The sequence below is a fragment of the Clinocottus analis genome, unplaced genomic scaffold, assembly GCF_023055335.1.
Source record: "Clinocottus analis isolate CAN_PGR_092001 unplaced genomic scaffold, fCliAna1.0.p SCAF_21, whole genome shotgun sequence".
NCBI lineage: Eukaryota > Metazoa > Chordata > Actinopteri > Perciformes > Cottidae > Clinocottus > Clinocottus analis.
Genome location: NW_027175943.1, coordinates 756,171 through 781,170, shown reverse-complemented (window position 1 = coordinate 781,170; position 25,000 = coordinate 756,171). Strand labels below are relative to the sequence as shown.

At 47.3% G+C, this 25,000-nt stretch overlaps 3 protein-coding genes across 8 annotated transcripts in view; 2 read left to right on the top strand and 1 right to left on the bottom strand.

Moving 5' to 3' along the window:
- LOC137792087 (NLR family CARD domain-containing protein 3-like) overlaps positions 1-3,321 on the top strand; it is an 8,246-nt gene extending 4,925 nt beyond the window's left edge. For all 6 annotated transcript variants that reach the window (XM_068587533.1, XM_068587534.1, XM_068587531.1 and 3 more), the window contains 5 exons: positions 1-27; positions 178-351; positions 498-671; positions 861-907; positions 1,150-3,321. The exon at positions 1-27 is cut by the window's left edge and continues 1,714 nt beyond it. In XM_068587533.1, the coding sequence (XP_068443634.1) occupies positions 1-27; positions 178-351; positions 498-671; positions 861-907; positions 1,150-1,682 (955 nt within the window). In that variant the 3' untranslated portion in view covers positions 1,683-3,321. The remainder of the gene's footprint in view (positions 28-177; positions 352-497; positions 672-860; positions 908-1,149) is intronic.
- Positions 3,322-4,493: 1,172 nt separating this feature from the next.
- Positions 4,494-17,706, top strand: LOC137792088 (serine/threonine-protein kinase DCLK2-like). The gene is made up of 16 exons (XM_068587537.1): positions 4,494-4,612; positions 5,087-6,052; positions 7,481-7,917; positions 9,692-9,818; positions 9,904-10,035; positions 10,188-10,276; positions 10,470-10,542; positions 10,751-10,856; positions 11,201-11,258; positions 11,558-11,677; positions 11,752-11,898; positions 12,152-12,285; positions 12,380-12,457; positions 12,565-12,661; positions 12,799-12,879; positions 13,114-17,706. Exons 2-16 carry the CDS (start codon positions 5,632-5,634, stop codon positions 13,237-13,239), a joined length of 2,226 nt encoding a protein of 741 aa, XP_068443638.1. The 5' UTR covers positions 4,494-4,612; positions 5,087-5,631; the 3' UTR covers positions 13,240-17,706.
- A 1,133-nt stretch (positions 17,707-18,839) lies between these two features.
- Positions 18,840-25,000, bottom strand: part of LOC137792647 (SH3 domain-containing protein 19-like) — a 10,862-nt gene continuing 4,701 nt past the window's right edge. The window contains exons 4-17 of the mRNA XM_068588392.1: positions 24,872-24,977; positions 24,456-24,591; positions 24,149-24,332; positions 22,983-24,011; positions 22,783-22,854; positions 22,002-22,173; positions 21,543-21,834; positions 21,283-21,447; positions 21,115-21,173; positions 20,818-21,023; positions 20,635-20,666; positions 20,222-20,480; positions 19,960-20,048; positions 18,840-19,880 (exon numbers count right to left, since the gene is read on the bottom strand). Coding sequence (XP_068444493.1) covers positions 19,773-19,880; positions 19,960-20,048; positions 20,222-20,480; positions 20,635-20,666; positions 20,818-21,023; positions 21,115-21,173; positions 21,283-21,447; positions 21,543-21,834; positions 22,002-22,173; positions 22,783-22,854; positions 22,983-24,011; positions 24,149-24,332; positions 24,456-24,591; positions 24,872-24,977 — 2,909 coding nt within the window. The 3' untranslated portion in view covers positions 18,840-19,772. The remainder of the gene's footprint in view (positions 19,881-19,959; positions 20,049-20,221; positions 20,481-20,634; positions 20,667-20,817; positions 21,024-21,114; positions 21,174-21,282; positions 21,448-21,542; positions 21,835-22,001; positions 22,174-22,782; positions 22,855-22,982; positions 24,012-24,148; positions 24,333-24,455; positions 24,592-24,871; positions 24,978-25,000) is intronic.

Genomic DNA, 25,000 nt, shown 5'->3' with positions numbered 1-25,000 from the left:
AGCTGTGAGGAGCAGCAGAAAGGCCATGCAAGTTCACCTTTTTTGTTATACAGAACATAATCTGGTTGCTTTAGTTCTTTCCATCCCAACTAGCGTATGATAATCTTGTTGTAGTTCATGTATATCTTCACACAGTTTGATCTTTGTTGTATAATAACCCCATCCTCCACCCCATAGACTTGCAGACTGCAAAGTGAACGAGGAGTGGATCAAGCATCTGGCCTTTGGCCTCAAGTTCCCCTACTTACCTCTGAGAGATCTGGACTTGAGCAACAATGACCTGAAAGATTCAGGAGTAAAGCTGCTCTGTGATGGACTTTCGAGTCAATGCTGCAGACTCGAAACGCTGAGGTAAATCTTTGAGTTGGGACACAACGCTTCCTGCTCATTGTTCTAATCCTGTACCTTCTGTACACTAATGCAGGGGTGCAAGAAACTGGCTTATTCGTAAATATGTCTTGGACCTGCATGCTAATAAACCAAACACTGCCCCTCAGGTTGTCGGGTTGTCAGATCACAGAGGTGGGCTGTGATTCTCTGGCCTCGGCTCTACGCTCAAAGACCTCCCAACTGAAGGAGCTGGACTTGAGTTACAACCATCCAGGAGAATCAGGAGAGAAGCTGCTCTCTGAGCTGAAGAAAGACCCACAGAACAAGCTTGTTGTTCTTAAGTAAGTACAAAACAACTCAAGGTTCCCTCAGATCAGAACGAATTCTACCAAAATGTCATGTGCTGAAGCACCATGTTGGATAGTAATAATTAAAATGGACAATGAACACACCTGATACTCTTGATAGCAAAGGGTCTGACACCAACAATTAAATGGTTGTCCTTTGTCTCATTGTCTTTTTTTCTTCAGTCTAGATCATGGCGGAGGTAATCGGATGAAACCGGGATTCAAGAAATGTAAGATTCAGTGGAAATGTTGGACAAGTGCTGAATGTTGTGACCACTTTGATTCATTTGCAGATAGTAACTTCCACAAATTGTTGAACTACATTATTCTTCTGCATTTCTTCCCCCAATGCATGACAAGAACTAGACTTCTTCCTGGAGGGAAGCCCCAGTTTCTAATGGATATCTTTGGGACTTGCCATTTTATTATTTACAGTTTATTCTCCTAAAACAAAGTGTTTTCCGTCCTCCAGATGCCTGTGAGCTCACTTTGGACCCCAACACGGCCCACAAGGAGCTCCTTCTCTCCGAGGGGAACAGAAAGGTGACCTGTGTGGAGGACGAGCAGCCATACCCGCCTCATCCAGACCGGTTCGATGGCTGCCAGCAGGTGCTGTGTGAACAGGGCCTGCAGGGGCGCTGCTACTTTGAGGCCGAGGCGACGGAGCCCTTCAGCATCGGGATGACGTACAGATCCATTAGCAGGAAAGGGGATGTGAACGATTGCAGGCTGGGACGCAACGACAAGTCTTGGTGCATGACTTGCTGTGACGGCGGTAGTTTTGTTCTGCACGACAACCAGAGTTTCTGTGTCTCCTCCCTGTTCTCGCGCTCCAGTCGGGTCGGGGTGTATCTGGATCGGCCGGCTGGCACTCTGTCCTTCTACAGAGCTTCCTCCGACAGTCGGACCCTCCTCCGTACCTTCTCCGCCGAGTTCAAAGAGCCGCTCTACGCTGCAGTGGAGCTTCGCACTCATTCGTCTGCATCATTTTGTCAGCTGACGTAGATCCATCAACAACCGAAGGCGCTTGGAACCGACCCACAAGCTGTCCGTCAGATGTGTTGAAGCCGTTGCAAAGGCGTTGCAAAGGCAAAGGCGGTCAGGAAAGGAGTTGTTGGACTAGTTGTTCAGCCTTTTTGAGACGGTGATCTTGTTCCTCCGTGTTTTCACCTTCAGTTTTTATTTTTCCATGTGTGACGGACCGACCACACCCGTAGTTCCAAAGTAAAACAGGGAACTAAACTTTTTTGGGGGGTTGAACCGTCGTTATAAAGACGTGGAACTAGAACATGTTCAAAGCAGCACGAGCACCAACAATTCCTACTAATCACCATTTCAAAAGTCAAATCTCACTGATGTATTTCCAGTCAGAAGCTCAGTATCTTTTTTTTCAAATGTAAATATCACTTTTATTTGTTTCAGTTTGACCGTCCGACTTTATGTTTTTCCACGTGTTTGATGACTTGTATTTTGTATCTTAAACGTTGCGTAACTGTGGGTTTAGCAGGTTGGTATGTGGGTGAGTAGTTCATAGTTTATACTTTGAGAAAGTAGATTTACTTCTATAAGTTGTTTTTCCCGTTATTAAAAAAGGTCATGTGCAGAACTTCATAGGCTAACACCGAGCGTTCGGTCCCAGTTTGATATTTGTTGAACGAGGTAAGATCTGATGATTTGTGGCAATTTGTTCGCTTTGATCTTGACAACTATCTGTTTCACTCGTGTGAAGTTTGCTCTTTTTTTAAAGTGTGACGTGAATAAGTACGGCGTGTTTTTAAAATGTTTGTTTTAAGTCATAGCATCAGCGTCAGATATCAATATAGTCTTTAACTTTGAGAGATAGTTAAGTTGTGTGCTCTTAAGTCTGCGTGTGTTTGGTGTTTGGAGACGTTTGTTAGAACATTTTAAGAGGATTGTGTTTTAATTGAGTTTATCTGGATCACTTTTCTCACATTTCATATATTTTAATGTTTAATTATGTCGAGCACCTTGTAACGAGCTCAGCTTCTGGTGAGAAATCACCATGAAGACTTTCTAGATTTCAGATGTTTTATGTTTGTATATTGTTTACATTATAATTCTGTTTTAGAGGGTTTAGGTGTGTTTCTTTTAAACAATTGTTTGTCTTTTATTCAAAATCAACAACAAAGCTTTAAACCTGTTACAAGCGTTGTTTTGTTAACTCACTGGTCGTTCACCTCGTCACACTGGGATGCTTCACTGGTTTTGGCAGTGAGGAGCTCGGGTCCCAGCTGTCGCCCCCCCCCCCCCCTCTCTCTCTCCCTCCTCCTCTCATCAGGAAGGGCGGGGCTTCCACATCAATGTTTCACAATAAGAGTCTTGACTCCTGCAAAATAAGAGTATAAGATGGCGAAGGTTTAAAGTGGTGAAAAATCACTAATTAACTTAAAACATCCAGTTTGTGTGTTTGTTGTTGTTTATGTGCCAGATGAATTCTTTAGGTCTTTATTTTTTATATTTTAGGCATAATCATCTGTCAAGAAGACAAAGAATAAGTATAATTTCCAAATAAACAATTGAGTGGATGGAAAAGCTCCATAAAGTTACTGAATTTGTCAATTTACAAACTTTCCCCTGTTTTAACCTTGTTATTGTTTTGTTGTTGTATTATTAATAAAATTGATTACCATGTCATTGACATGGTAATTGACTCTTACATGTGTGTCTCTATTGTTGTTAATTATCAACACAATCAACTGAAACTGGATTTATTGATATCAATCTTTTAAAAAGTCGGATACATTTCTAAATAATTAAACAAACAAAACATATCTGCAATAAGCAAACAGCCAACATTTAACTAAAAGTGACATAAGTATAAATATCAACATAATAGTAATTAATAGTAATAATTAGCTCTATGGAGGAGAATTATTTATGACTTCATCCATTAAAGTCATTTATCATCATTTATTTATTAGCTGTCTTCTGTAACCTTTTGTCAAATTATTATTTTAAATATTAATGTTGCAACTGTTACGATCGCTGGTGGAAAGCAGTTTATTAATATTATTACACTAACAGAAGTAGAAGTAGTAGTACTGGTGATAGTACTTCTACACTTGGAGGATAGTTGCAGCAATAATATCAATGGTATTAAAACATTTTGCATGTTCATAATTACAGAAGGAAAAGATTAATAAATATATAGTTCCACAATCCACTCACATATTTTAGTATAAAATGTGCTACTAGCTAACATCTTCATGCTAAGCTAATGCTATGTTAGCTCCTCATAAAATAAAATATAAATATTTTATAGATATACAGATTTTTATATATATTTTATAAAATATGAAATATAAATCTATATATTAATATATAGATTTATATATATAAATGTGTATATTATATATATATATATATATATATATATATATATATATATATAATATACATATAATATTGTATTGGCTTTTTATTTTATATATATACATTATATATTATTATTATAATATATATATATTATATTATTATTGGCTGTGAGGAGTTGTTTGATTCTCTGTATCATGACAACTAACAGAATTAGATTTTCACAGTCAGACAAAAGGCAGAAAGAGAAGGAGGGAGGGAGGGAGGGAAGGAGAGAAGGAGGGAGGGAGGGAGGGAGGGAGGGAGGCTGTCATCACGTACAGGAGGAGAGGGGGGAGTGCTCAGCCGGTCTCTCCTCCTCCTCTTCCTCCTCCTCCTCCTCCTCCTCCTCCTCCTCTGCTGCAGCGGCCATGCTGCTGTCCGCCGCTCCTCTCGGTGCATCCCGGTCCTGCTTCCCCGCCGCCGCGCGCCTGCATCCCGGCTCAGAGCAGCGGCTCGGCCCGGCTCGGTGCTGAGCGTCCGGATCGGAACAGACGCGGGACGGGAGGCGGCAGGAGCGGAGGAAGCCGCCAGAGCAACAAACCGGCTTCACGGCATTCTCGGTAGGTGTCCTCCCTCCAGCGTGGGCGCGCGCGCGCGTGCATGCGCGCATTTGAATGGCAGCTCGGCTTAGCAGGGCTCGGCCGGCTGGATGAAGCGCTGCCGTTCATCAGGTTTTACGGGTTCAGGTTTCACGCGCAGCTCGCGAGGCTGCTGCTGCAGGTGCGTTCACGGTGCATGCGGATCAGCGGGGATTTCTGCCTCTGGCCTCTGCAGGAGATTTCATTTCACTAAATTACGGTGGGAGCGTCTCCCCTTGCGAGCTCTTTTTGCACGTTTATGAATAACAATGTGCATGCAGAAAGCTTTGGGACGCAGAGTCTGTGTGTGTTTGTGCTCCAAAGTGAAGCTTTAAATGAAAGAGCAAACCTGTGTTCAGCACCTTTTGGACATCTTCCTGCAGCAGGAGGAGCGCGTGGAGGCTGCAGACCTGCTCATCAGTAACACCTCGTGATGCTCATCTCCTCTCTTCACAGAAACCCCCAAAACCAGGACGCTCCAGGTGAGCGCTGTTACTGCAGGAAGGTCGCTGCGAGGGCGCACGCCTTCAAAGAGACAGTCTGAGTTCTGGATCCACTAATCTGATGGTGTCCATCTGGATTGAAGCATACATTAAAAATGGAGGGAGGTTCATAGAGTTAAACAATGTTTAAATAGGATACCTCTGGATGTACTCGCTGGTTATCTGACCCCCAGACACCGGAGCTCACACCTAGAACCTTCAGGTAAACTAAAAGGTACAACACCTTCCTTCAAACTGGATTCATTTGGGCGACCAGTCGGAGGTGTGAACGAGGGATTACACGGCTGGTTTTCAAGAATTTAAACTCCCGTTTTGAGGGACTACAACCAGAGGGCCGCACCGGTTCCACGATACTCTTGACGGGATTATAAAAACATCTCAAGAACGAACGAACTCGAGCGCAAAAGTTAACCAAAGAGTCGCCAATTCTCGTTGTTGGCCGATGGCGCCGATGTAGCGAGGGAGGAAGTCTGTCTGACGCCATCCGGGACCTCCATCATGTCTCTGAGCAAGACGCTGGAGCTGGAGCACTTTGACGAACGCGACAAGGTCCGGCGGGGTCGCTCCACCCGCACCAAGAGGGACGACGCCGCCGCCGGGTCCGGCCCCAGCTCCCGGGGCAGCAGCCTGGTGCCGAGCCCCGCCCACAGCGCCAACTGCAGCTACTACCGGACCCGGACCCTGCAGGCGCTCACCTCGGAGAAGCGGGCCAAGAAGGTGCGGTTCTACCGCAATGGGGACCGCTACTTCAAGGGCCTGGTGTACGCCGTGTCCAGCGACCGGTTCCGCTCCTACGACGCGCTGCTGATGGAGCTCACGCGCTCGCTGGCCGACAACCTGCACCTGCCACAAGGGGTGAGGACCATCTACACCATCGACGGCAGCAAGAAGATCACCAGCATGGACGAGCTGGTGGAAGGTAAGTCCATCCTTTATATATGATCTATATCGCGATATAAACTGTCAGGAACATATCGAGTAAAGAACCGATATAGTGATGTGGGTCATTGTGAAGACAGAGGAGATAACCTTCACTTCTTTATTGATGAGTGTTTTTCATAATGCTGCATTCATGTCCTACAGGAGTTACGTAAACACCAGCTCCTGACTTGTAAATACTCAGAATATCTATGTGAACTCTAATATCCACCTTACTTATAGTTCATCACTGATAGAAACCTAAAAAAATGAAAACTGAAATACTGAATGTGAATCTTAAGCTTCCCTCTGGAGTTCATTACTTCCATAAAGAGAGATGCATCTGTGTGTTTGTGTGTCTGGCTGCACGGCTTCCTGCTCATTAGTGGACATTACCACTAGTTACACATCAATACTGACAGGAAGTGATGTCACTCAGCTGGTCTGCTGCTGCTGACTTCACCCAGATGACAAGGAAGGATCTCCAGGCTCCGGCATGATATGAGCGGACATTAAACGTTTTTCAATATAAACGCATTATGAAATCATACTTCCTCTTTAAAGGATCATTTTTAATGGGATCTTTGTTAAGTGCTGGACGTGAGATCTCCTGCAGCTGTAACATGAATTGTACGGTTTCTGAAATAAATAATTCAAGCGTTTGCAAAGACAGAGAGGAAGTTAGAGGAGGACGATCAAGTGATTGATTGACGGAGAGAGAGAGTGACAGGAAGTCTGGACGATCCGGGCTCAATGGCAGACGACGTAATGTGATGTTACATACAGCCGCAGGGCTGCAGGGTTTACTCACTAAAGAGGTGTGACAAGGAGATAGACTTCTATACAACCAGAGGAGTCGCCCCCTGGTGGTCAGGAGAGAGAATGCAGCTTTAACACATGAAGCATAGACTTCTATACAACCAGAGGAGTCGCCCCCTGGTGGTCAGGAGAGAGAATGCAGCTTTAACACATGAAGCATAGACTTCTATACAACCAGAGGAGTCGCCCCTGGTGGTCAGGAGAGAGAATGCAGCTTTAACACATGAAGCATAGACTTCTATACAACCAGAGGAGTCGCCCTCTGGTGGTCAGGAGAGAGAATGCAGCTCTAACACATGAAGCATAGACTTCTATACAACCAGAGGAGTCGCCCCCTGGTGGTCAGGAGAAAGAATGCAGCTTTAAGACGCTTCCACTTTGGCGTCACTCGACCAGAACTGGAGGTTGCCCCCGTTGAGTGCACCGTTTCTGAATGCTGGAATATGTAACCCAATAATGTTTTTGCAGTACTTTAGAAGTATTGGCAGTATTTTGTTGGATATGCAGTAGTATAACTTGTTGTTCCCGCTCTCTCTCTCTTTTTTTCTCTCTCTCTCTCTCTCTCTCTCTCTCTCTCTCTCTCTCTCTCTCTCTCTCTCTCTCTACTCAGGCGAGTGCTACATTTGTGCCTCCAACGAGCCATACCGAAAGGTCGACTACATGAAGATCTCCGTCCAGAGCTGGAAGCCAGGAGCTGCGGCCGGATCCAGCTCCGGCTCCGGCTCCGGCTCCGGTTCTGGCGCCGGAGCTGCGAGTCTGAGTCGCCCCCCCACGGCGTCCGCGGGGGTGTCGGCGAGCACCGGCGGTGGCGGCGGCTCCTCCTCCAAAGATCGCCTGGAAGGCCGCGAGGCCAGAGAGGGCAAGGAGTTCATCAAGCCCAAGCTGGTGACGGTGATCCGCAGCGGCGTGAAGCCCCGCAAGGCCGTGAGGATCCTGCTGAACAAGAAGACGGCGCACTCCTTCCATCAGGTGCTGGCCGACATCACCGAGGCCATCAAGCTGGACTCCGGCGCCGTGAAGAGGCTGTACACGCTGGACGGGAAGCAGGTGAGAGCAGGGGGAAGACCTTCAGAGCGAACGCAGAGGCTTCCACAGAAGTCAGTGGTTCAGTGGTTCGTTTGTCAGGTTTTGGTTTCATTCCGACATTCAACTCTCAAAGGAGAGCAGGAAATAGACCAGAATGCATTGCAGCAACACAATACATCTTTTACGTTTGCAATACTTTACCGCACAGACTTCTGCTTTTGGAATTCCTCTTTTCACGAATGAGTTCACAACTCCGCACAAAGCCTGTGACCCCCAAAACAAATCGTTTATTAAAACTGACATCCAGCGATTGGTTGGACCTGGTTCCACCCTCTCAATCACCTGGTAAAGAACCAAGATGGCGACTGCTAAAAACCAATATGGCGACTGCCAAACACCAATATAGTGACTGCCAAAAACCAATATGGCGACTGCCAAAAACCAATATGGCGACTGCCAAACACCAATATAGCGACTGCCAAAAACCAATATGGCGACTGCCAAACACCAATATGGCGACTGCCAAAAACCAATATGGCGACTACAAAAACCAAGATGGCGACTGCCAAAAACCAAGATGGCGACTAGAGGGTTAAGAACTGTGCTCCACGACAACACACTGGCTGAAATAAACAAATAGATATTGACGTTGACGTCAGCGCTCAGCACTAAGTGGAGAGAATCAGATCGCTGCTCTTTATTATCAAATCCCTGCTGGTTTGCTGAACATCAGGATCGATCGTGTGAAAGGAAGCGGCTTCAAGCCGGTTCCAGTTTCCAGCAGCTCAGACTCTCGTGAACATGTTGAACTTTTACTGAAGAACGACTGTTTTTAAAGCCCTGGACGTGCGACAGGAAGCTGAAGTACGAATGAGCTCCGATCCGCCTGATTGTGGATTTAAACACACACACACACACACACACACACACACACACACACACACACACACACACACACAAATGATGAAAATACGGATAAGTTTACTCTAAATTGAGGCTTTTATTTTGAAGGCAGCGCGTCTTAATGAAGGCTTTTATTCTTCTCAGACGGCTTTCAGACTCCATTCGTCTGAATGAAACAGTGTGTGTGTGTGTGTGTGTGTGTGTATGTGTGTGTGTGTGTGTGTGTGTGAACCAAGGATGGGGTTGTTGCTGGATGATTGGTTACCATGGTAACCACACTGCAGTGTCAATGTGTGTGTGACGGGTTTCCGTCCCGCTGCTTGAAGTGGCTGCACAAACTGAAAGGACAAAGGGAGGACACACACACACGCACACACACACACACGCTGCAGTTCCTGAGGCGGTGAGGGAGTAGGAGGTGAGATCAAGGACAAAAGGAGGGAGGAAGCGAGGGAGTAGAGAGAGCGAGACTGAGGGAGGAAAGGAGAGAAGGTGACGAGTCGTTGTGTCACACACTTTGTGTTGAGGTGAAAGTTAAACAACTCGTCAACATCCCTGTTAGCAGCCTGTTAGCTTAGCATCGCTATCTGGACACAAGCACTCTGACATCAGACCAGGTTCAAATAATCCAAAATAATCTGAGATTAGAGGAAAGTAAAATTAATGAAAACATTTTCTCTCTCTCTCTCTCTCTCTCTCTCTCTCTCTCTCTCTCTCTCTCTCTCTCTCTCTCTCTCTCTCTCTCTCTCTCTCTCTCTCTCTCTCTCATTGTGTATTTAAATGTGTTTGTTTCTGTGTGTGAGTCTGCTGCCAGCTGTCGTCTGCTCAGTCACATGTGTTCTAAAGCTGTGTGTGTGTGTGTGTGTGTGTGTGTGTGTGTGTGTGTGTGTAGCTGACCTGTCTGCAGGATTTCTTCGGGGATGACGACGTGTTCATGGCGTGCGGACCGGAGAAGTTTCGTTACGCTCAGGACGACTTTGTGCTCACGCAGAGCAGCAAGACACCGGCTTTTGTTACCGGTGAGACACACACACACACACACACACACACACACACACACACATAAATGCACAATAAAGAATCCACATCTCTCTCTCTCTCCAGAATGCAAGGTGAAGGTACCTCGCTCCACCGCCCATCCGAAAACTACAACTCCCAAGATGCCGAGCGGCTCCAGCGCGTCCTCCACTAAGACTCCGCCCAGAGGCCTCGGCAGGACCAAGTCTCCGGCTCCAGGTGGGAACCCAGGACCCGAACACACGTCTACAGGTTGAACGCCAGATCCTTTTGACCAATCAGAGGGCTCCTTTCTGTGTGTGTGTGTGTGTGTGTGTGTGTGTGTGTGTGTGGGTGTGTGTGTGTGTGTGTGTGTGTGTGTGTGTGTGTAGCCAATGAGGCCTCAGGATCGCCGTCAGCTGCGAAGTCGTCCAGGTCAAGCCCCTCCCCCACCAGCCCCGGGTCCCGACGCGGCCTCAAGGTCTGATCCATTTATTGATTTATTGATTGGTTGTTGTGACCAGTTGTTTTTGAGCAATAAAGCTAGATTCTTCCAGTATTCAAATAGTCAATGTTTTTATTATTATTATATATTAATTTAATATATTTTCAAATCTTGAAACTAAGAAACTAAGAAAATAAGAGCACGCCTCCTCTCTGGTTTCACTCTGCAGGTTTCTCCTCGTCGAGCTTCTTCCACGGACGTGAACGGAGACGCCGAGCAGCCCGATGACGTCATCGCTGAAGGTGTGTGTGTGAGAGTGTACATGTGTGTGTGTGTGTGTGTGTGTGTGTGTGTGTGTGAGTGTGTTTCAAGACAAAATACAGAGATAGTAGTTTTAACAGATTTTTAAATATATAATCACTAGAAAAGACTAAAGAGCTCTATATATAGAATATATAATACATAATATACAATGTAAACTCATCCTCACCGGTCGTCTTCTCTCCTCAGTGAACGGTAATCGATGCGTTTCTTCCTCCGTCATCAGCGACAAGTACGAAGTGGGCAAAGTGATCGGAGACGGAAACTTTGCGGTGGTGAAAGAGTGCGTAGAGAGGTGAGATTATTATTATACTTATAGATATACAGTATGAATATGAAGCAAACACACATACATGTATCTAAAATAATAACAAGCAACATACAAATCTCACATGTTTAATAAAACCAGAGCCGTGTGCAGCTCACAGTATTTAAACTACTAGAGGAAGTTGTATTGTGTTGTTCTGGCGACCCCTGTGGACGGAAGCAGTATTGTTTCTGATTTATTTTTATTTTTTTACTGCAATTACTAAAAGTCTGATTAAAAAAACTAACAAAAGAGGAACATTTCATTATTAAACAATAAGAAATGATATAATACCTTTAATAATTCTACTTCTGTTGTGTTTTGATTGACAGGTCGACGGGGAAGGAGTTCGCTCTGAAGATCATCGATAAAGCTCGCTGCTGTGGGAAGGTGACGAGGAAATATAGCAGCAATAATAATTATTATATGTCGTTCAGGGAGGCTAGAGAACGCACAACTACCCAGAAAGGCCTCTGTAATAATAATAATAATAATAATAATAATAATAATAATAATAATAATGAAATTGTAAAACAAAGATATTATTTTTTAAAAAGGAAAAATATAAATTGAACAAATAAATTACAATTGTAGAAAACGAAGGTGTGTGTGTGTGTGTGTGTGTGTGTGTGTGTGTGTGTGTGTGTGTGTGTGTGTGTGTGTGTGTGTGTGTGTGTGTGTGTGTGCAGGAGCACCTGATAGAGAACGAGGTGGCCGTGCTGCGGCGGGTTCAGCATCCCAGCATCATCCAGCTCATCGAGGTGGACGAGACGCCGAGTCAGCTGTTCCTGGTCATGGAGCTGGTCAAGGTGCTTCATCTTCTTCTTCCTCCTCTTCTTCTTCCTCTTCCTCTTCCTCAGTGTGTACTCTCTCCCTCCACCAGGGCGGCGACCTGTTCGACGCCATCACGTCGTCCACAAAGTACAGCGAGCGAGACTCCAGCGCGATGGTGTTCAACCTGTCGGGAGCCGTGAAGTACCTGCACCGCATGAACATCGTGCACCGGGACATCAAGCCGGAGAACCTGCTGGTACACACACACACACACACACACACACACACACACACACACACACACACACACACACACACACACACACACACACACACACACACATTTATTCCACTTCAACTGCACATTATTGGGGGGAAAAAATTGAGTCTCATGGAAAAAAAACAACAAGATTTAAAGCTCAGGTATGAAGTTAACGTGTGTGTGTGTGTGTGTGTGTGTGTGTGTGTGTGTGTGTGTGTGTGTGTGTGTGTGTGTGTGTGTGCTGCAGGTGTGTGAGTACCCGGACGGCACCAAGTCCCTGAAGCTGGGTGACTTCGGCTTGGCCACGGTGGTGGACGGGCCGCTGTACACCGTGTGCGGCACGCCCACGTACGTCGCCCCCGAGATCATCGGAGAGTCCGGGTGAGGAAGTCTGTTCCTGGGTTTATGTGACGTGATGGTGAACAGACACACTAATGGTGTGTGTGTGTGTGTGTGTGTGTGTGTGTGTGTGTAGCTACGGTCTGAAGGTGGACATCTGGGCGGCCGGAGTGATCACCTACATCCTGCTGTGTGGGTTTCCTCCATTCAGAAGGTCAGTACACACAAAGACCAACACAGTTCATTCACACACACACACACACACACACACACACACACACACACGTTCATAGACGTTTGGCTCCTCCCCCTCTCCCTCAGTGAGAATAACGTCCAGGAGGAATTGTTCGATCAGATCCTCAGAGGGAAGCTAGAGTTTCCGTCTCCGGACTGGGACGCCATCAGCCTCCCGGCCAAGGTACCGCCCTCCCGCCGCCGCCACCTCAAAAAGACACGCCGGCCCTTTAATTAAAGCCCTTTAATTAAAGGGCCGGCGCTCCCTCCGCAGCCGCTGCTTGGTTTGTTTGCTAACCGTCACGTGACCTCGCTCCTCAGATGCTGATCAGTCAGATGCTGCAGGTGAACGTGGACACCCGGTTCACCGCCGAGGAGGTCCTGTCCCACCCGTGGGTGACGGTACGAGCACACAACGTGCAGACGCACACAACGTGCAGACGCACACTAGAAAAGAGTTTTCTCCTCAAAGCAGAGGCGACTGTACAATACAAAATACAAATACACAAATTCCAGATAAGAGGTTTTGGATTTTGCAGATAGGAGGTTTTGCACATCCATGTTGAACTACACATAAAACATTTAAAAGTTCTCTCGTGTTAACTTTCCCACTGTAACTCTGTGTTGTGCGTCCAGGACGAGGCTCCGCTGGACTCCAACACTGTGAGCGGCACCGAAGAACAGACCAGCGCAGAAGTACTGGATCCAGAGCAGGAATCCCCAAAACTGGAAACCAAACAAGTTCCTTCACCTCTGGTTTAAAACATGTTCATCAACTGGAAACCAACACACATGAAACTGCTTTTTTCTTCTTTTTTTAAATCTACCAAAAACCCCCAAAAGGTTTCCTCACCTCTGGTCTAGACAAGTTCCCTCCAATCTGGTCCTTATCCTGTTTTTTTTAGCCAATAAAAATGAGTTCGGTTTGATCTCCTGGAAGACAGAACCACCGTCTGGGTCGAGGGTCGGACCCATTTACGCCGACTGGAAACCAAATGAGTTCCCTTGAATCTGAACCAGAACAAACTCCCTGTTTCTTCCACTGGAAAACAAACGCGTTCCCCTCGCTCTCGGTCTACAACAGATCCCGGTCCGTCCACTGGAAATCAAGCAAGTTCCCCTCAAAGCCCTTTCCCTTCAGCGCTGGTCTAGAATCGGTCCTGTTTCATCTCATGGAAACCAAACTAATCGACCCCCTTTTTAATCTGGAATATGCCCAATCCACTTGTTCCCTGGACACACATCTGGTCTTGATCAGTCCACTTTCCATCCACTGTGAATCCAACAAGTTCCCTTAACATCTAGAACTCGAGATAAAACTAGATTAGGCTCCTCTGTACAGAATACATCCCATTTCAACAAGTGGAAACCAAGTGAGTTCCCTCATATCTGGTTCTGTTTCATCAACTAGAAACCATGGAGGTTCCTTTCCTTCGGTCTAGAACTCGTCACATCGCTCAAGTTGCTCAAAAACAATCCAGAACACGCCCCGTTTCATGTACTGGAAACCAGACAAGTTCCTTAACAGCATCTGGTCTTGATTATATCCCTTTTACCAAACAAGTACCCTCATCTTGGCTCTAGATCCCCTCCTGTTCTATCTGTACTGGGAACCCAGGGAATACAACTGGAATAACTTTTAAATATAATCCAGAACACATGACGGTTTCATGTTGTGGAAACTAAAAGAGTTCCTTTAAATCATCCGTCCCCTTTCAACAACTGGATTCCAAATACGTTCCCAGACTCTGGTCTTGACCTTTGTCCTTTCCATGTCCTGGAAAACAAACAAGATTCCTCAAATATGGTCCAGAACAAGTCTGGTTCCACCTTCTGGAACCTGAACAAGTTCCCTCGCCTCTCGTCTAGAATTGCTTTGTTGCCTCAACTTGACCCCCGATGAGTTTCCTCTCCTTGTTCCCGGTCTACTATGATCGGACCAGGATTCCTCGCCTCTGGTCTCGGACACTTGGCGTCTGCTGTACTGAAAATAAAGTTCTCTTTTGCCACATTTCTATTCATCTGGAAACCGTCCCTGCCTCCGGTCTAGACCAGAACCTCCTCCACCGAAGACTTTCACCAGCCCGCCTCTGCTGCTGTACCGGAAAGCTTTGATATCGTCTTCGATGATCGCCGTCCGGAGGCGGGGTCTCATTTTCACGTTGGGCTCGACGCCGACGAAGTCGCCTCACTGCTACTTGAAGGACTCGCACCCGATCGACACCGGGACGCCACGAGAGTGATATTGGACCCGCCGCCCAGTGTCTCTCGGGACCCATTTCCTGGAAACGGCCATTGAAAAAGGCCTCGAACCACTTTCATAGTTATTTAAACGACTGATTTAATTGTTTTCTTAGTAGTTCCTGCCGCTTGGCTGCCTGGATGTCTTCCATTTATTCTGGGAAACGTCCCATTCGTCCTGCCTTTACCCTCCAGCTCTCCTGGCGCCGACCCGAAGGACGCTTCTCGTTCCTTCTACTTGGACCCACCAACCCGAGGAGATATTTGAGTACTGTGCCTGCTTACGCTGCTGATGAATTCCCGTCGATATCACACATCTCAAGCCCTTTTCCTTCCATAGCGTCCACCCTTCAGACCCCCAGCTCCCGTCATTGGTTGGACAGACGGATGAGGCTCATTGTTTTGGGGTTTTTACTGAGAAAATAGACCTTTTGGTTCTTGAAAAAGAGCAGAATGGACGAACGGATGGTTTGATATTTTCCGAAATAGGCCTTCTTGCCAAGATTTGGCTAAGAAAATGTCTGCCGGTCCAATATTCTGTACCTGTACTGTAAAAAACACACAATGTGGTTTTTACAGCGCGATTTCCACTTGGAATTTGGTCTAATTGATTTTTCTAAAGCCGGATTTTTACCGGATAAAACAACTTATACACCTTTTGAATAATGAGCCTGGTCCGCGTGGCCTCAGTGTGCTTTACTTCCCCCAGCCCTCGTACTGTAACTCAAACTAACCGAGTGACTTCTAAACCTCACAATTTAAAGGAAAACATTTCGCCAAACCCTTGTCGAAGGTTTTTCGAGCTGCGATTAAGTCAGAAGGGGGCGTGTCTCAGTCCAAACCCCGCCTCCCTGCAGTCGACGCAGGATTGCGTTGTGAATACTGTAAATAAGTCTGTCGGTGTCTGTCTGTGTGAGTCAATCGTGAAGTAGGGAAACGGTAGCAGTTTTCAACAAAAATAAACACAATGAAAAAAGAAGAATAGTCACAGACGCGATGTCGCAACATCTCCCAAAAACCTTGTTTTCATCCCCAAAAGTAGCAGGAAAATAAAAGTGGTGGAATGTCACTAAAGTACATTTACTAAGTAAGTACTTCAGTAGTCCCATGGCATGAAACTTATTACATCTTAAAGGAAAAATTGTTCTTTTTACGCCGCTCTTACTTCACTGGTTCACTGAAGTAAAGGACCTGAATACTTCCTCCACCTCTGAAAATGTGTTGTAGCTCCTCTGAAGATAAAAAACAGGTTGATAAAAGAAGAGAAAACAAGGTTTCTGAACGATGTTGAAAACTAATGAAAGTTTCTTACCTCATTCGGTCATGTGACGTCATCCACCAATCCAGTCGCTCCGTCCACACATCGTCATGTCGCCTGTTGTGTGTGTGTGTGTGTGTAAATACGTGCGTTTGATTTCCACAGTGTTATGTTTCAACTTAAATAAATGTTGGAAAGTGTTTAGTGCGTCTGCATCAAAGAAAAAGAATAAAAACACTTCATGACATGTTTTCTGAATAAATGCGTCGACCCGATGCAGCGTTATGACCTCATAACTTTAACGTTAGCGCGACCTTCCCATGGCCTTGACCTTTTTTCATCCGGAGCCGCCGATTCAAGAGTTTAACGAGGAGCAAGTCACTTTCAAAGTTCCCTGAAAGTGTGACTTCACTGGGACTTGAATGCATCGTCAGTTCACAGGCGGGTGGAGTTAATGAACTCGTCCCAGACGACCGTCTGGTCAAACTGAGCTGCAGAGAGCTGTTGTCACGAGGCTCTTTGTGTGTGTTTGAGGCTCTTTGTGTGTGTGTTTTTATCAAATGCAGAGTGTGTATGTGTGTGTGATCATTTCACATTGCGCCTCATCTTAAACTGGAGCGGATTTCTTTATGAAGTAGAGAAGTTACGAGTTTTGAACCAAACTGGGCTGGTTTCCCTGAAAAAGGAATCTCTCTAAACATGTGAGACAATCTGAATCCTCGAATGACTGATTGAAAAAGTCTAATTTCTTTGCAGCTCAAACTCTCAAGCGGATGCACTTTGAGCATTTCAAAAAGTAAATTAAAGCCGCTTCTTTCTTCCTGCCGCGAGATGCTTTGAGGAAAACGAGTCCAGAGACGAAGTGCAGGAGACGTGTCGTAACGCTGACAATGATGTGTAACGTGGTGTGTGTTGATATGAAACGTGAGTGTTTGTTGGGTTTCAGGGGTGAAAATAAAAGAAACCCTGATTTTGATCGAGAAGCGATGGATTCAACTGTGAAAGTAAAAACTGGTGCAGTGGCATCATGTTAACCTGCTGTGTCCTTTGCATTGATTTCCTTCTGCTATGTTGAGGAGTTATACCGACTGAACGCTCATTAGGTCATAAAAAGTGATTTTTAGGTTAAAAACTAACATTTACATTAGAAGCAAAAGTCAAAAAAGATTTGTAACAGAGATCATACGCGCCTTTAGTTATATGAATAACACACGTTTAAGGTGGTTTAAGTACCTTTACTTCAGCAAATCAGTTCAGATATAGAAACTTCTACATGTATCTGGTTATGCTGAAGATTTCACATGAAATACAGCTGACGATATAGTCTTCCTTCCTTTCCTTCAGCTGATCTGAAAGAATGGCAAACTGGAGATACAAAGCAACACAAAAGCTTTCTTCAAGTACAGGACATTACATGTCATGTAGCGCTTTTATCCAAAGAGACTTACAATAAGTGCATTCGACCGAGAGAACGAAGCCAGAACAAGAATCAAGAAAGAAATTTCTTCAATAAAGTCAAACTACAAAGTGCTCTCAGTAAAAGACATCGGAGTGCTACGAAAGTGCTGCTACTGCGCTACTTTCCTTCTTCAAGGTGTAGTTGAAAAAGATGTTTTGAGTTGAGGAGCTCGTTCCTCCACCGAGGAGCTCGTTCCTCCACCGAGGAGCTCGTTCCTCCACCGAGGAGCTCGTTCCTCCACCGAGGAGCTCGTTCCACCACCGGGGAGCTCGTTCCTCCACCGGGGAGCTCGTTCCTCCACCGGGGAGCTCGTTCCACCACCGAGGAGATTGTTCCTCCACCGGGGAGCTCGTTCCTCCACCGGGGAGATCGTTCCACCACCGAGGAGCTCGTTCCACCACCGAGGAGCTCGTTCCACCACCGAGGAGCTCGTTCCACCACCGAGGAGCTCGTTCCACCACCGAGGAGATTGTTCCTCCACCGAGGAGCTCGTTCCACCATCGAGGAGCTCGTTCCTCCACCGAGGAGCCAGGACAGCAAACAGTCGTGACTTTGTTGAGTGGTTGGCTCACAGTGATGGAGCTACAAGCCGATCAGCAGAAGCAGAGCGGAGCGAACGAGCTGCAGACCTGCAGACCTGCAGGAGGGAGTTGCAGTAGTGGAGGCGCGAGATGATCAGAGCCTGGACGAGAACCTGTGTCGCCTTCTGAGTGAGAAGGGGATGTATTCTCCTGATGTTGTGCAGCATGGACCTTCACAGCGAGGTTCCTGGCGGTCGGGGCCAGCAGCCAACAGTTGAAGGTGATAGTGAGGTCAGGACCAATCTAAATGCGTTTAGTTCATGGGTTCAGGCCCCTGAGCTCCAAAACAATGATAGTGAAAGCGTCGCCCGTTTCCCACTTTGTCCTGACAGTTGCCGTTTGTCCCGATCTCGTCCGAGCACATGAACGCCCCCGTAACCCCGGTAACAACATTTGTTGTATTAATGTAACCAGGGCAGAAGCTGACGGGTGTTTCCTTTAAAGTCAGAATGAACATGTAAAATGAAATAAATGTGATTTTCTAAATTTAAAGACAGAGTTAAAGACTCATTCTTCTCCTCATCCAGACATATTTACATTATTAATAATTATTATTATTATTACAGCTCAAACCCAACAAACTACTTCAACACACCAGCTATGAACACAAAGACACAAAACTAATATTAAAATGTCTCAAAGTTTTATTTGTTAATGAGTTGGAATGTTTGGTTATGAAGTTTATTTCACAGGTTTCTTTCACTTAAAGATAATATCAGTCTTAAAAATGCCTCAATTATATATATATATATATATATATATATATATATATATATATATATATATATATATATATATATATATATATAACTGATAGATAAAAGCAGAATCTGCCATATGCAGAAAATACTGAGTTCCAATAATTTAAATTTACAAATATATAATGTGAACATTTCTTCTTTCTCAACTAGAATAAAAGTAAAATCAGTTTTTATTCCGTCAGCAGATCCAGTTCCCTTGTTTACTTGTTTACTTATTGACATGTTGACTTGTTGACATGTCAATACTTCTTCAGGGCCCTGATGTCACGTGACGGCCACACGTATGAAATATTCATGTTGAAATGCAGTCAAACGACATCTTTAGTTTTGCTCACAAAGACTTTAACTTAAATGAAAACGTTGTTTCTTTACTTCTTAAAGTCAGCTGTGTGCTTCTGTCTGTACGCGTTATGTTTTATACACACTTATTAACTATTACTTTATGAGAGAAGCTTCTGTTCAAAATATCTGAAGAACAAAGTTCATGATTCACGTTTCTTTGCACCCCACGGACCACTTCCTGTGCACCCCACGGACCACTTCCTGTGCACCCCACGGACCACTTCCTGTGCACCCCACGGACCACTTCCTGTGCACCCCACGGACCACTTCCTGTGCACCCCACGGACCACTTCCTGTCTAAAGTGGAGAGACTATTAAGCTCTTCGTCGTTCGCGTCTCACGGCGTTCAAGATGGACGCTCGTTTGAACCGCGTTGGTTCTCGTCCCTGAACGCACCACCGCTGCAGCTAGAAAATGTACCGGAGACAAAATACACACAAAAACGCACAAAAACACACAAAGCGCTTAGAAGCCGTCGGAAGCACTTTCTATGACGTCAATCAGAGAGACGAACCAATCACAGCGCTCCTCAGTCTCATTACAAACATTTTGAGGGAAATATTGAAACTCCAGCCGACCCGTCGACAGAAGAAGAAGAAGAAGAAGAAGAAGAAGAAGAAGAAGAAGAAGAAGAAGTCTTCAGCGTTTCCTCATCAGAGAAGTGAAATGTAGTTTTTAGGAACCATCCCACGCCTCCCGCACACAACTCCCAGAATCCACTGCTCGTCCACAAACTCCATCTGAGTCATGACGTCACCGACCTGCAGGAGTGACACGGGAAGAGAGTCAACAACACACACACACACACACACACACACACACACACACACACACACACACCTTTAAAGTGAGCTCATCCTCGCTCTCTGCTGTGAAGTCAAACTTGGCCACGCCTTTAACTGCAGAATGCCGGCCTGTGATTGGCTGAGCTGGAAACAGGAAGAGGAAGTTGTAGTCAGCGCGCACGAACACACACACACGAACACACCAAATATACCATATAACTAATAATAATATGAAAATATATATTGTGTAATTATAATGAATACTAAAGTGTGTGTGTGTGTGTGTGTGTGTGTGTGTGTGTGTGTGTGTGTCTCACCGCGCTGGGTGAAGGCAGCAGGGAACAGCCCCTCCCTCCCCTGCAGTCTTCCTCTCCTCCACTGGGCGTCCACGTGTTGCGTCACCTGGATGAGCGCCCCCTTGTGGAAGGACAGGTCGTCTGCAGCCTGAGCGGGGAAGTCGAACAGAGCCTCGGCCCACTCCTCTTCCTCCTCCTCCTCCTCCTTCTTCTTCTCCTCTTCCTCCTCCTCCTCCTCCTTCTTCTCCTCCTCCTCTTCCTCTTTCTCTTCCTTCTTCTCCTGCAAATAAAGTATGAAAGCCATAAACACACTGACTGATAGATATATATATATATATATATATATATATATATATATATATATATATATATATATATATATATATATATATATATATATATATATATACACACACACACACACACACACACACCTGTGACTCAGGGTCCTCTGAGGTTTTTGGATCTGTCAAGGACCAAAAAAAGAAAAGACATAAACAAATAAATAGTTAATTTATTCAAGACTTTGCATTATTATTAGATTATCTAGAAGAAACCAAAGATCCAACACGTTATTATAATAATATAAGCGCTTCGTGTCTGAGCGGTGATGTCACCTGTCGGCTCGCCGCTGCTCTCCGGCGCCGGCGGTTCGAGCACCTCGGCGAAGTTCAGCGGGAACACGCCGACGCGGCCGTGGATCTGGCCCCGCCCCCACTGCTGCCCGCCGAGCGCCAGCAGGGCGATGACGTCGCCCCGCGAGAAGGTGAGCTCGTCCTCCTCCTCGCCCTCGTAGTCAAACAGGGCCACGCAGCGAGGACCGCTGCACACACACACACACACACACACACACACACGGTGAAACACACACTTCTGTAAACAGCTACCTGTGCTTAGTGAGGGCTTCGTCTCACCTGACAGGTGGTGGCTCCGGCTGCTCCTTGGGCTCCGGGGGCCGAACGGGAAGAATAGACTGGATGACAGAGGAAAATAATTTATATATATATATATATATATATATATACATACACACACACACACACACACACATACAGACACACACAAACACAAACCCCCGTTACCTGCGAGTCCTTCAGGGAAGCTTTCGATTGGCCGTCCTGGTCGGGGGCAGCCGGCTCCGGTTGGGGGTCCAGGAGGCGCTGTGATTGGTTGATGACAGCGCTTTGGCTCCTCCCATCAAGCTCTGACGGGATCGGGTCGTCCAGGACGATCAGGACTTCCTGTTTCTGAGAAGTGAGGAAAATGAAGTCTGTGACACACACTGTGTGTGTGTGTGTGTGTGTGTGTGTGTGTGTGTGTGTGTGTGTGTGTGTGTTCATACCACGTAGCTGTCGTACAGCGGGTGTCCAGGTTTCGGGCGGGGGGGCAGAGGCGGTCCCTTCTTGGACGGCCGATGAGGCTGCACCTGATTGGCCGGTACGGGAGAAGGGGGCGTGGTGGTCTGTGAAGGCGAAGACTGACTGGCTGAGGAGACGGAGGGGGCGGGGCTTGGAGGAGGAGGGGTCGACGTCCGATTGGCTGAGGACGAGGAGCCAACGGCTGGAGGCGGCGGACGTCCAGGGACGGATTTGATTGGAGGAGGACGAAGGGGGAGGAGCTTCACACTCGAAGGACTGAAAGAAAAAAGAGAGATGCTGCTTTTCAAAATAAAACGGAGCCACAGCTTCCTGTTTGTGTTTAAAGAGCTTCTCATCGATACATTACTTTTTCCTTTTTATTTATTCTTCTATGTTTGTTGAATTTAACTGCTTCTTTTATTGTATTCTAGTTTTTGACTCACCGAGGAGGCGGAGCAGGGTCTGGGGGGTCTGGGGGGTCTGAGGTCTCTGGTCTGCTCTGGATCACGGGACCTTTCCTCACGGCCGGAGCCGGAGCCGCGGGTTTGGTTGGGACCGGGTCGGGATCCGGGGGCGCTGGGGAGGCCCCGCTGGGTTTGGGGGCCAGACTCGGAGCTGGAGGAAGAGGAAGAGGAGGAGGAGGAGGAGGAGTGATGACATCATCAGACATTAATCACGTCAGACGCTACAACAACAACGAGGAAACAAACATTTTCAGCTCATTCTAAACTTTCACTATGTTCTCAGGGAACAGCCAATAAGCAGCCTGGACAGATGCATGATGGGAATTCTCGACACACACACACACACACTCACACACACACACACACACACACACACACACACACACACACACGACGTGCACACATACACACACACACACACACACACACACACACACAACACCAACAGAGGAGGCTTTTTATCGTCTCACACAATCGCTGCATTTTTCTTTCACAAGCTTTGGATTCAATACCAGAACCCCCTCTCTCTCCCCCTCACACACACACACACACACACACACACACACACACACACACACACACACACACACACACACACACACACACACCCCTGTTTACATATTCCTGCAACATAATGAGCACGTTTTGTGTCTCTAAGCTCTCAAACGATCCATTGTACTAAAGCTGCATAACGCTAAGTACACGCACACACACACACAAACACACACACAGGCACGCACACACACACACACTTTCTTACCACTGGCTCTTCGTGGGGACATCAGTGCTGCTGGTTTGGTCGGGACGCCTGGACGAACACTTCCTACTTTCACTGAAAACCAGAAGAAATCATGAAAAAAATAAAATAAAATAATATATATATATGTAAAAGCTCTGTGTTACCGATTCAAAACCAAAATATAATCAGTTTATCATCAAAGAGAGCGGCGTGACACTCACCCGTCTGGCGTCCGCCGTCCAGGGCTGGGGCCCCGAGGCCGGCCCTGGGGGCCACCGGAGGTCTGGGCGGAGGTTTGGCGCCGGGTGGCTCGCCGCCGCCAGCCGCGGTGAGTTTTGGGGGAGGCGGCCTGGGGGCCGGGACGGGGGCGGGGCCACCGGACGGAGAAGCGTCCGAGGCGGCCTGCGGTTTCGGCGACACCGACGGCTTGTCGGTGGTCTTGCAGGGTCGGGGCACCGAAGCCGGATCAGATTTCGGGGTAACCGCTGGCTCGGTTCCGGTCTGCGCCTCGAGGTCCAGCAGACCTCCGTCCTCCCAGAAGACCTGGCTGGACGGTTTGGGTGCCTGTGAGAGGTTTTTGGGTTTCGGGGCGACGGTGGGGGGGGCGGATTTGGCCGGCTGCAGACGTGGGCGTGGCTCTGGTTTCTTCACGCCGGAAAAGTCACCGCTGTCGCCGCTCACGCCGTCTCCGGCAGCAACCTGCTGCTGCTCAAAGGCCCGTATCCTCGCTTTCAGAGTCGCCATGTCCTCTTCGTCCCCTTCCTCCTCCTCCTCCTCCTCCTCGCTCTCCGATTGGCTGAGCCCGCTGCTGTCGCTGCGCCGATCGGGGAAGCCCCAGTCGTCTCCGCCGAAGGCCTCGAGCAGCTCCCGCAGGTACTTCCCCTGACTCACTTCCTGGTTAGCGTTAGCGTTAGCGGTGGCTCCCGCACCGCGGGCGGCCAGCGTCGCCGCGCCGTCCTCGCGCAGCTTCACCAAAGTCTGGACCCGGACGTCGCCGTCGATTGGCCGGGCGGCGAGCCGGGTGCGCGGGCGAGGGCGTGGCGCGGGGCGCTCCGACGGGGCGGCTGCGACGCGGGACCGATCCTGACGGTCGGTCGGGGCGCTGGAGGTCGAGGTCGAAGTCGAGGGCGGGCAGAGATCGGCGAGGAGGTCAGGTGATGATTGGCTGGTTGCGATGGTGATGTCATCAGCGGGGGACGCTCTGGGAGGACAACGAAGAGGCGGCCGCGGCGGCCTCACCGGTGTTCTGCCTGCACACAAACAGAAGGCCCAGGTAGAAAATACACCGCCACTGATATATGTGATTTTTTTTATATATATATATATATATATATATATATATATATATATATATATATATATATATATATATGGGCCTCCTTCTCACCCTGAGAGTCGTCGGGTGCTGATCCCGGGTCAGTCTGGGTGGCGATCGTTATTGAAGACGCCGGACACGACGAGGAGGATGAAGTGGACGAAGAGGAGGAAGAGGAGGGGCGGGAGGCCGGGGGAGGAAGGAGAACCTGCTCCTGCGTCTTCTCCCTGATCACCTCCTCGTAGGACGGAGGAGGCTGAGGAGGAGGAGGAGGAGGAAGAGGAGAGATTATGACAAACTGTTAGAACACATAAAGTATAATTTTCTGATGTTTCATTGACAAAAATTGCTCCAGTCGTAAAAAAAGAGGCGGAGTCACCTGAACGGACGGCGGGATCGTGGGGCCCCAGATCTGAGCGGCGGGGGGAGGGGGAGGCGGGAATCCCCCAGAAGCCCCGGGGAACCAGGAAGTGGACGACAGCGGCTCCGCGGACAGGATGGTGATCTCTGGTCGCCTGCGAGGGGACAGAGAAACACAAGGATAGAGAGAGATATTCATTCATATTTCACTATTTTAAAGAGCAAAACACAGCTAAGAGAAAGGAGTAAACACTTTGTTCAGTGTCAGCAAACAGGAAACAACGTCAGCGTTCATTCCTAAATGAGCCAACACAGCAACATTTAGGGGGAGGAGCTTATTTACAGTAAACAATAGAGGCCGCATCGCTCATTGTTGTCCAGACATGAACTGCAGAGGAAGGTTTCAGTTTTCATGAGCAGTGTGACGTGTCTCACCTCCTGTCTCTCTCTCTGTCTCTCTCTCTCTCCCTGTCTCTCTCTCTTTCTCTCTCTCTTTCTCTCTCTCTGGGCGGCTCAGGCAGACAGCTGGACCTGTTGGAGGCTGAAGACACAGACAGGAAGCAT

Excerpts from the sequence above, each read along its gene's own strand:
- LOC137792088 (XM_068587537.1), top strand. The coding sequence starts at position 5,632 with ATGTCTCTGAGCAAGACGCTGGAGCTGGAGCACTTTGACGAACGCGAC. Across the intron at positions 11,678-11,751 it reads TGGTCATGGAGCTGGTCAAG|GGCGGCGACCTGTTCGACGC; the intron begins GTGCTTCATCTT and ends TCCCTCCACCAG. Across the intron at positions 12,286-12,379 it reads GAGATCATCGGAGAGTCCGG|CTACGGTCTGAAGGTGGACA; the intron begins GTGAGGAAGTCT and ends GTGTGTGTGTAG.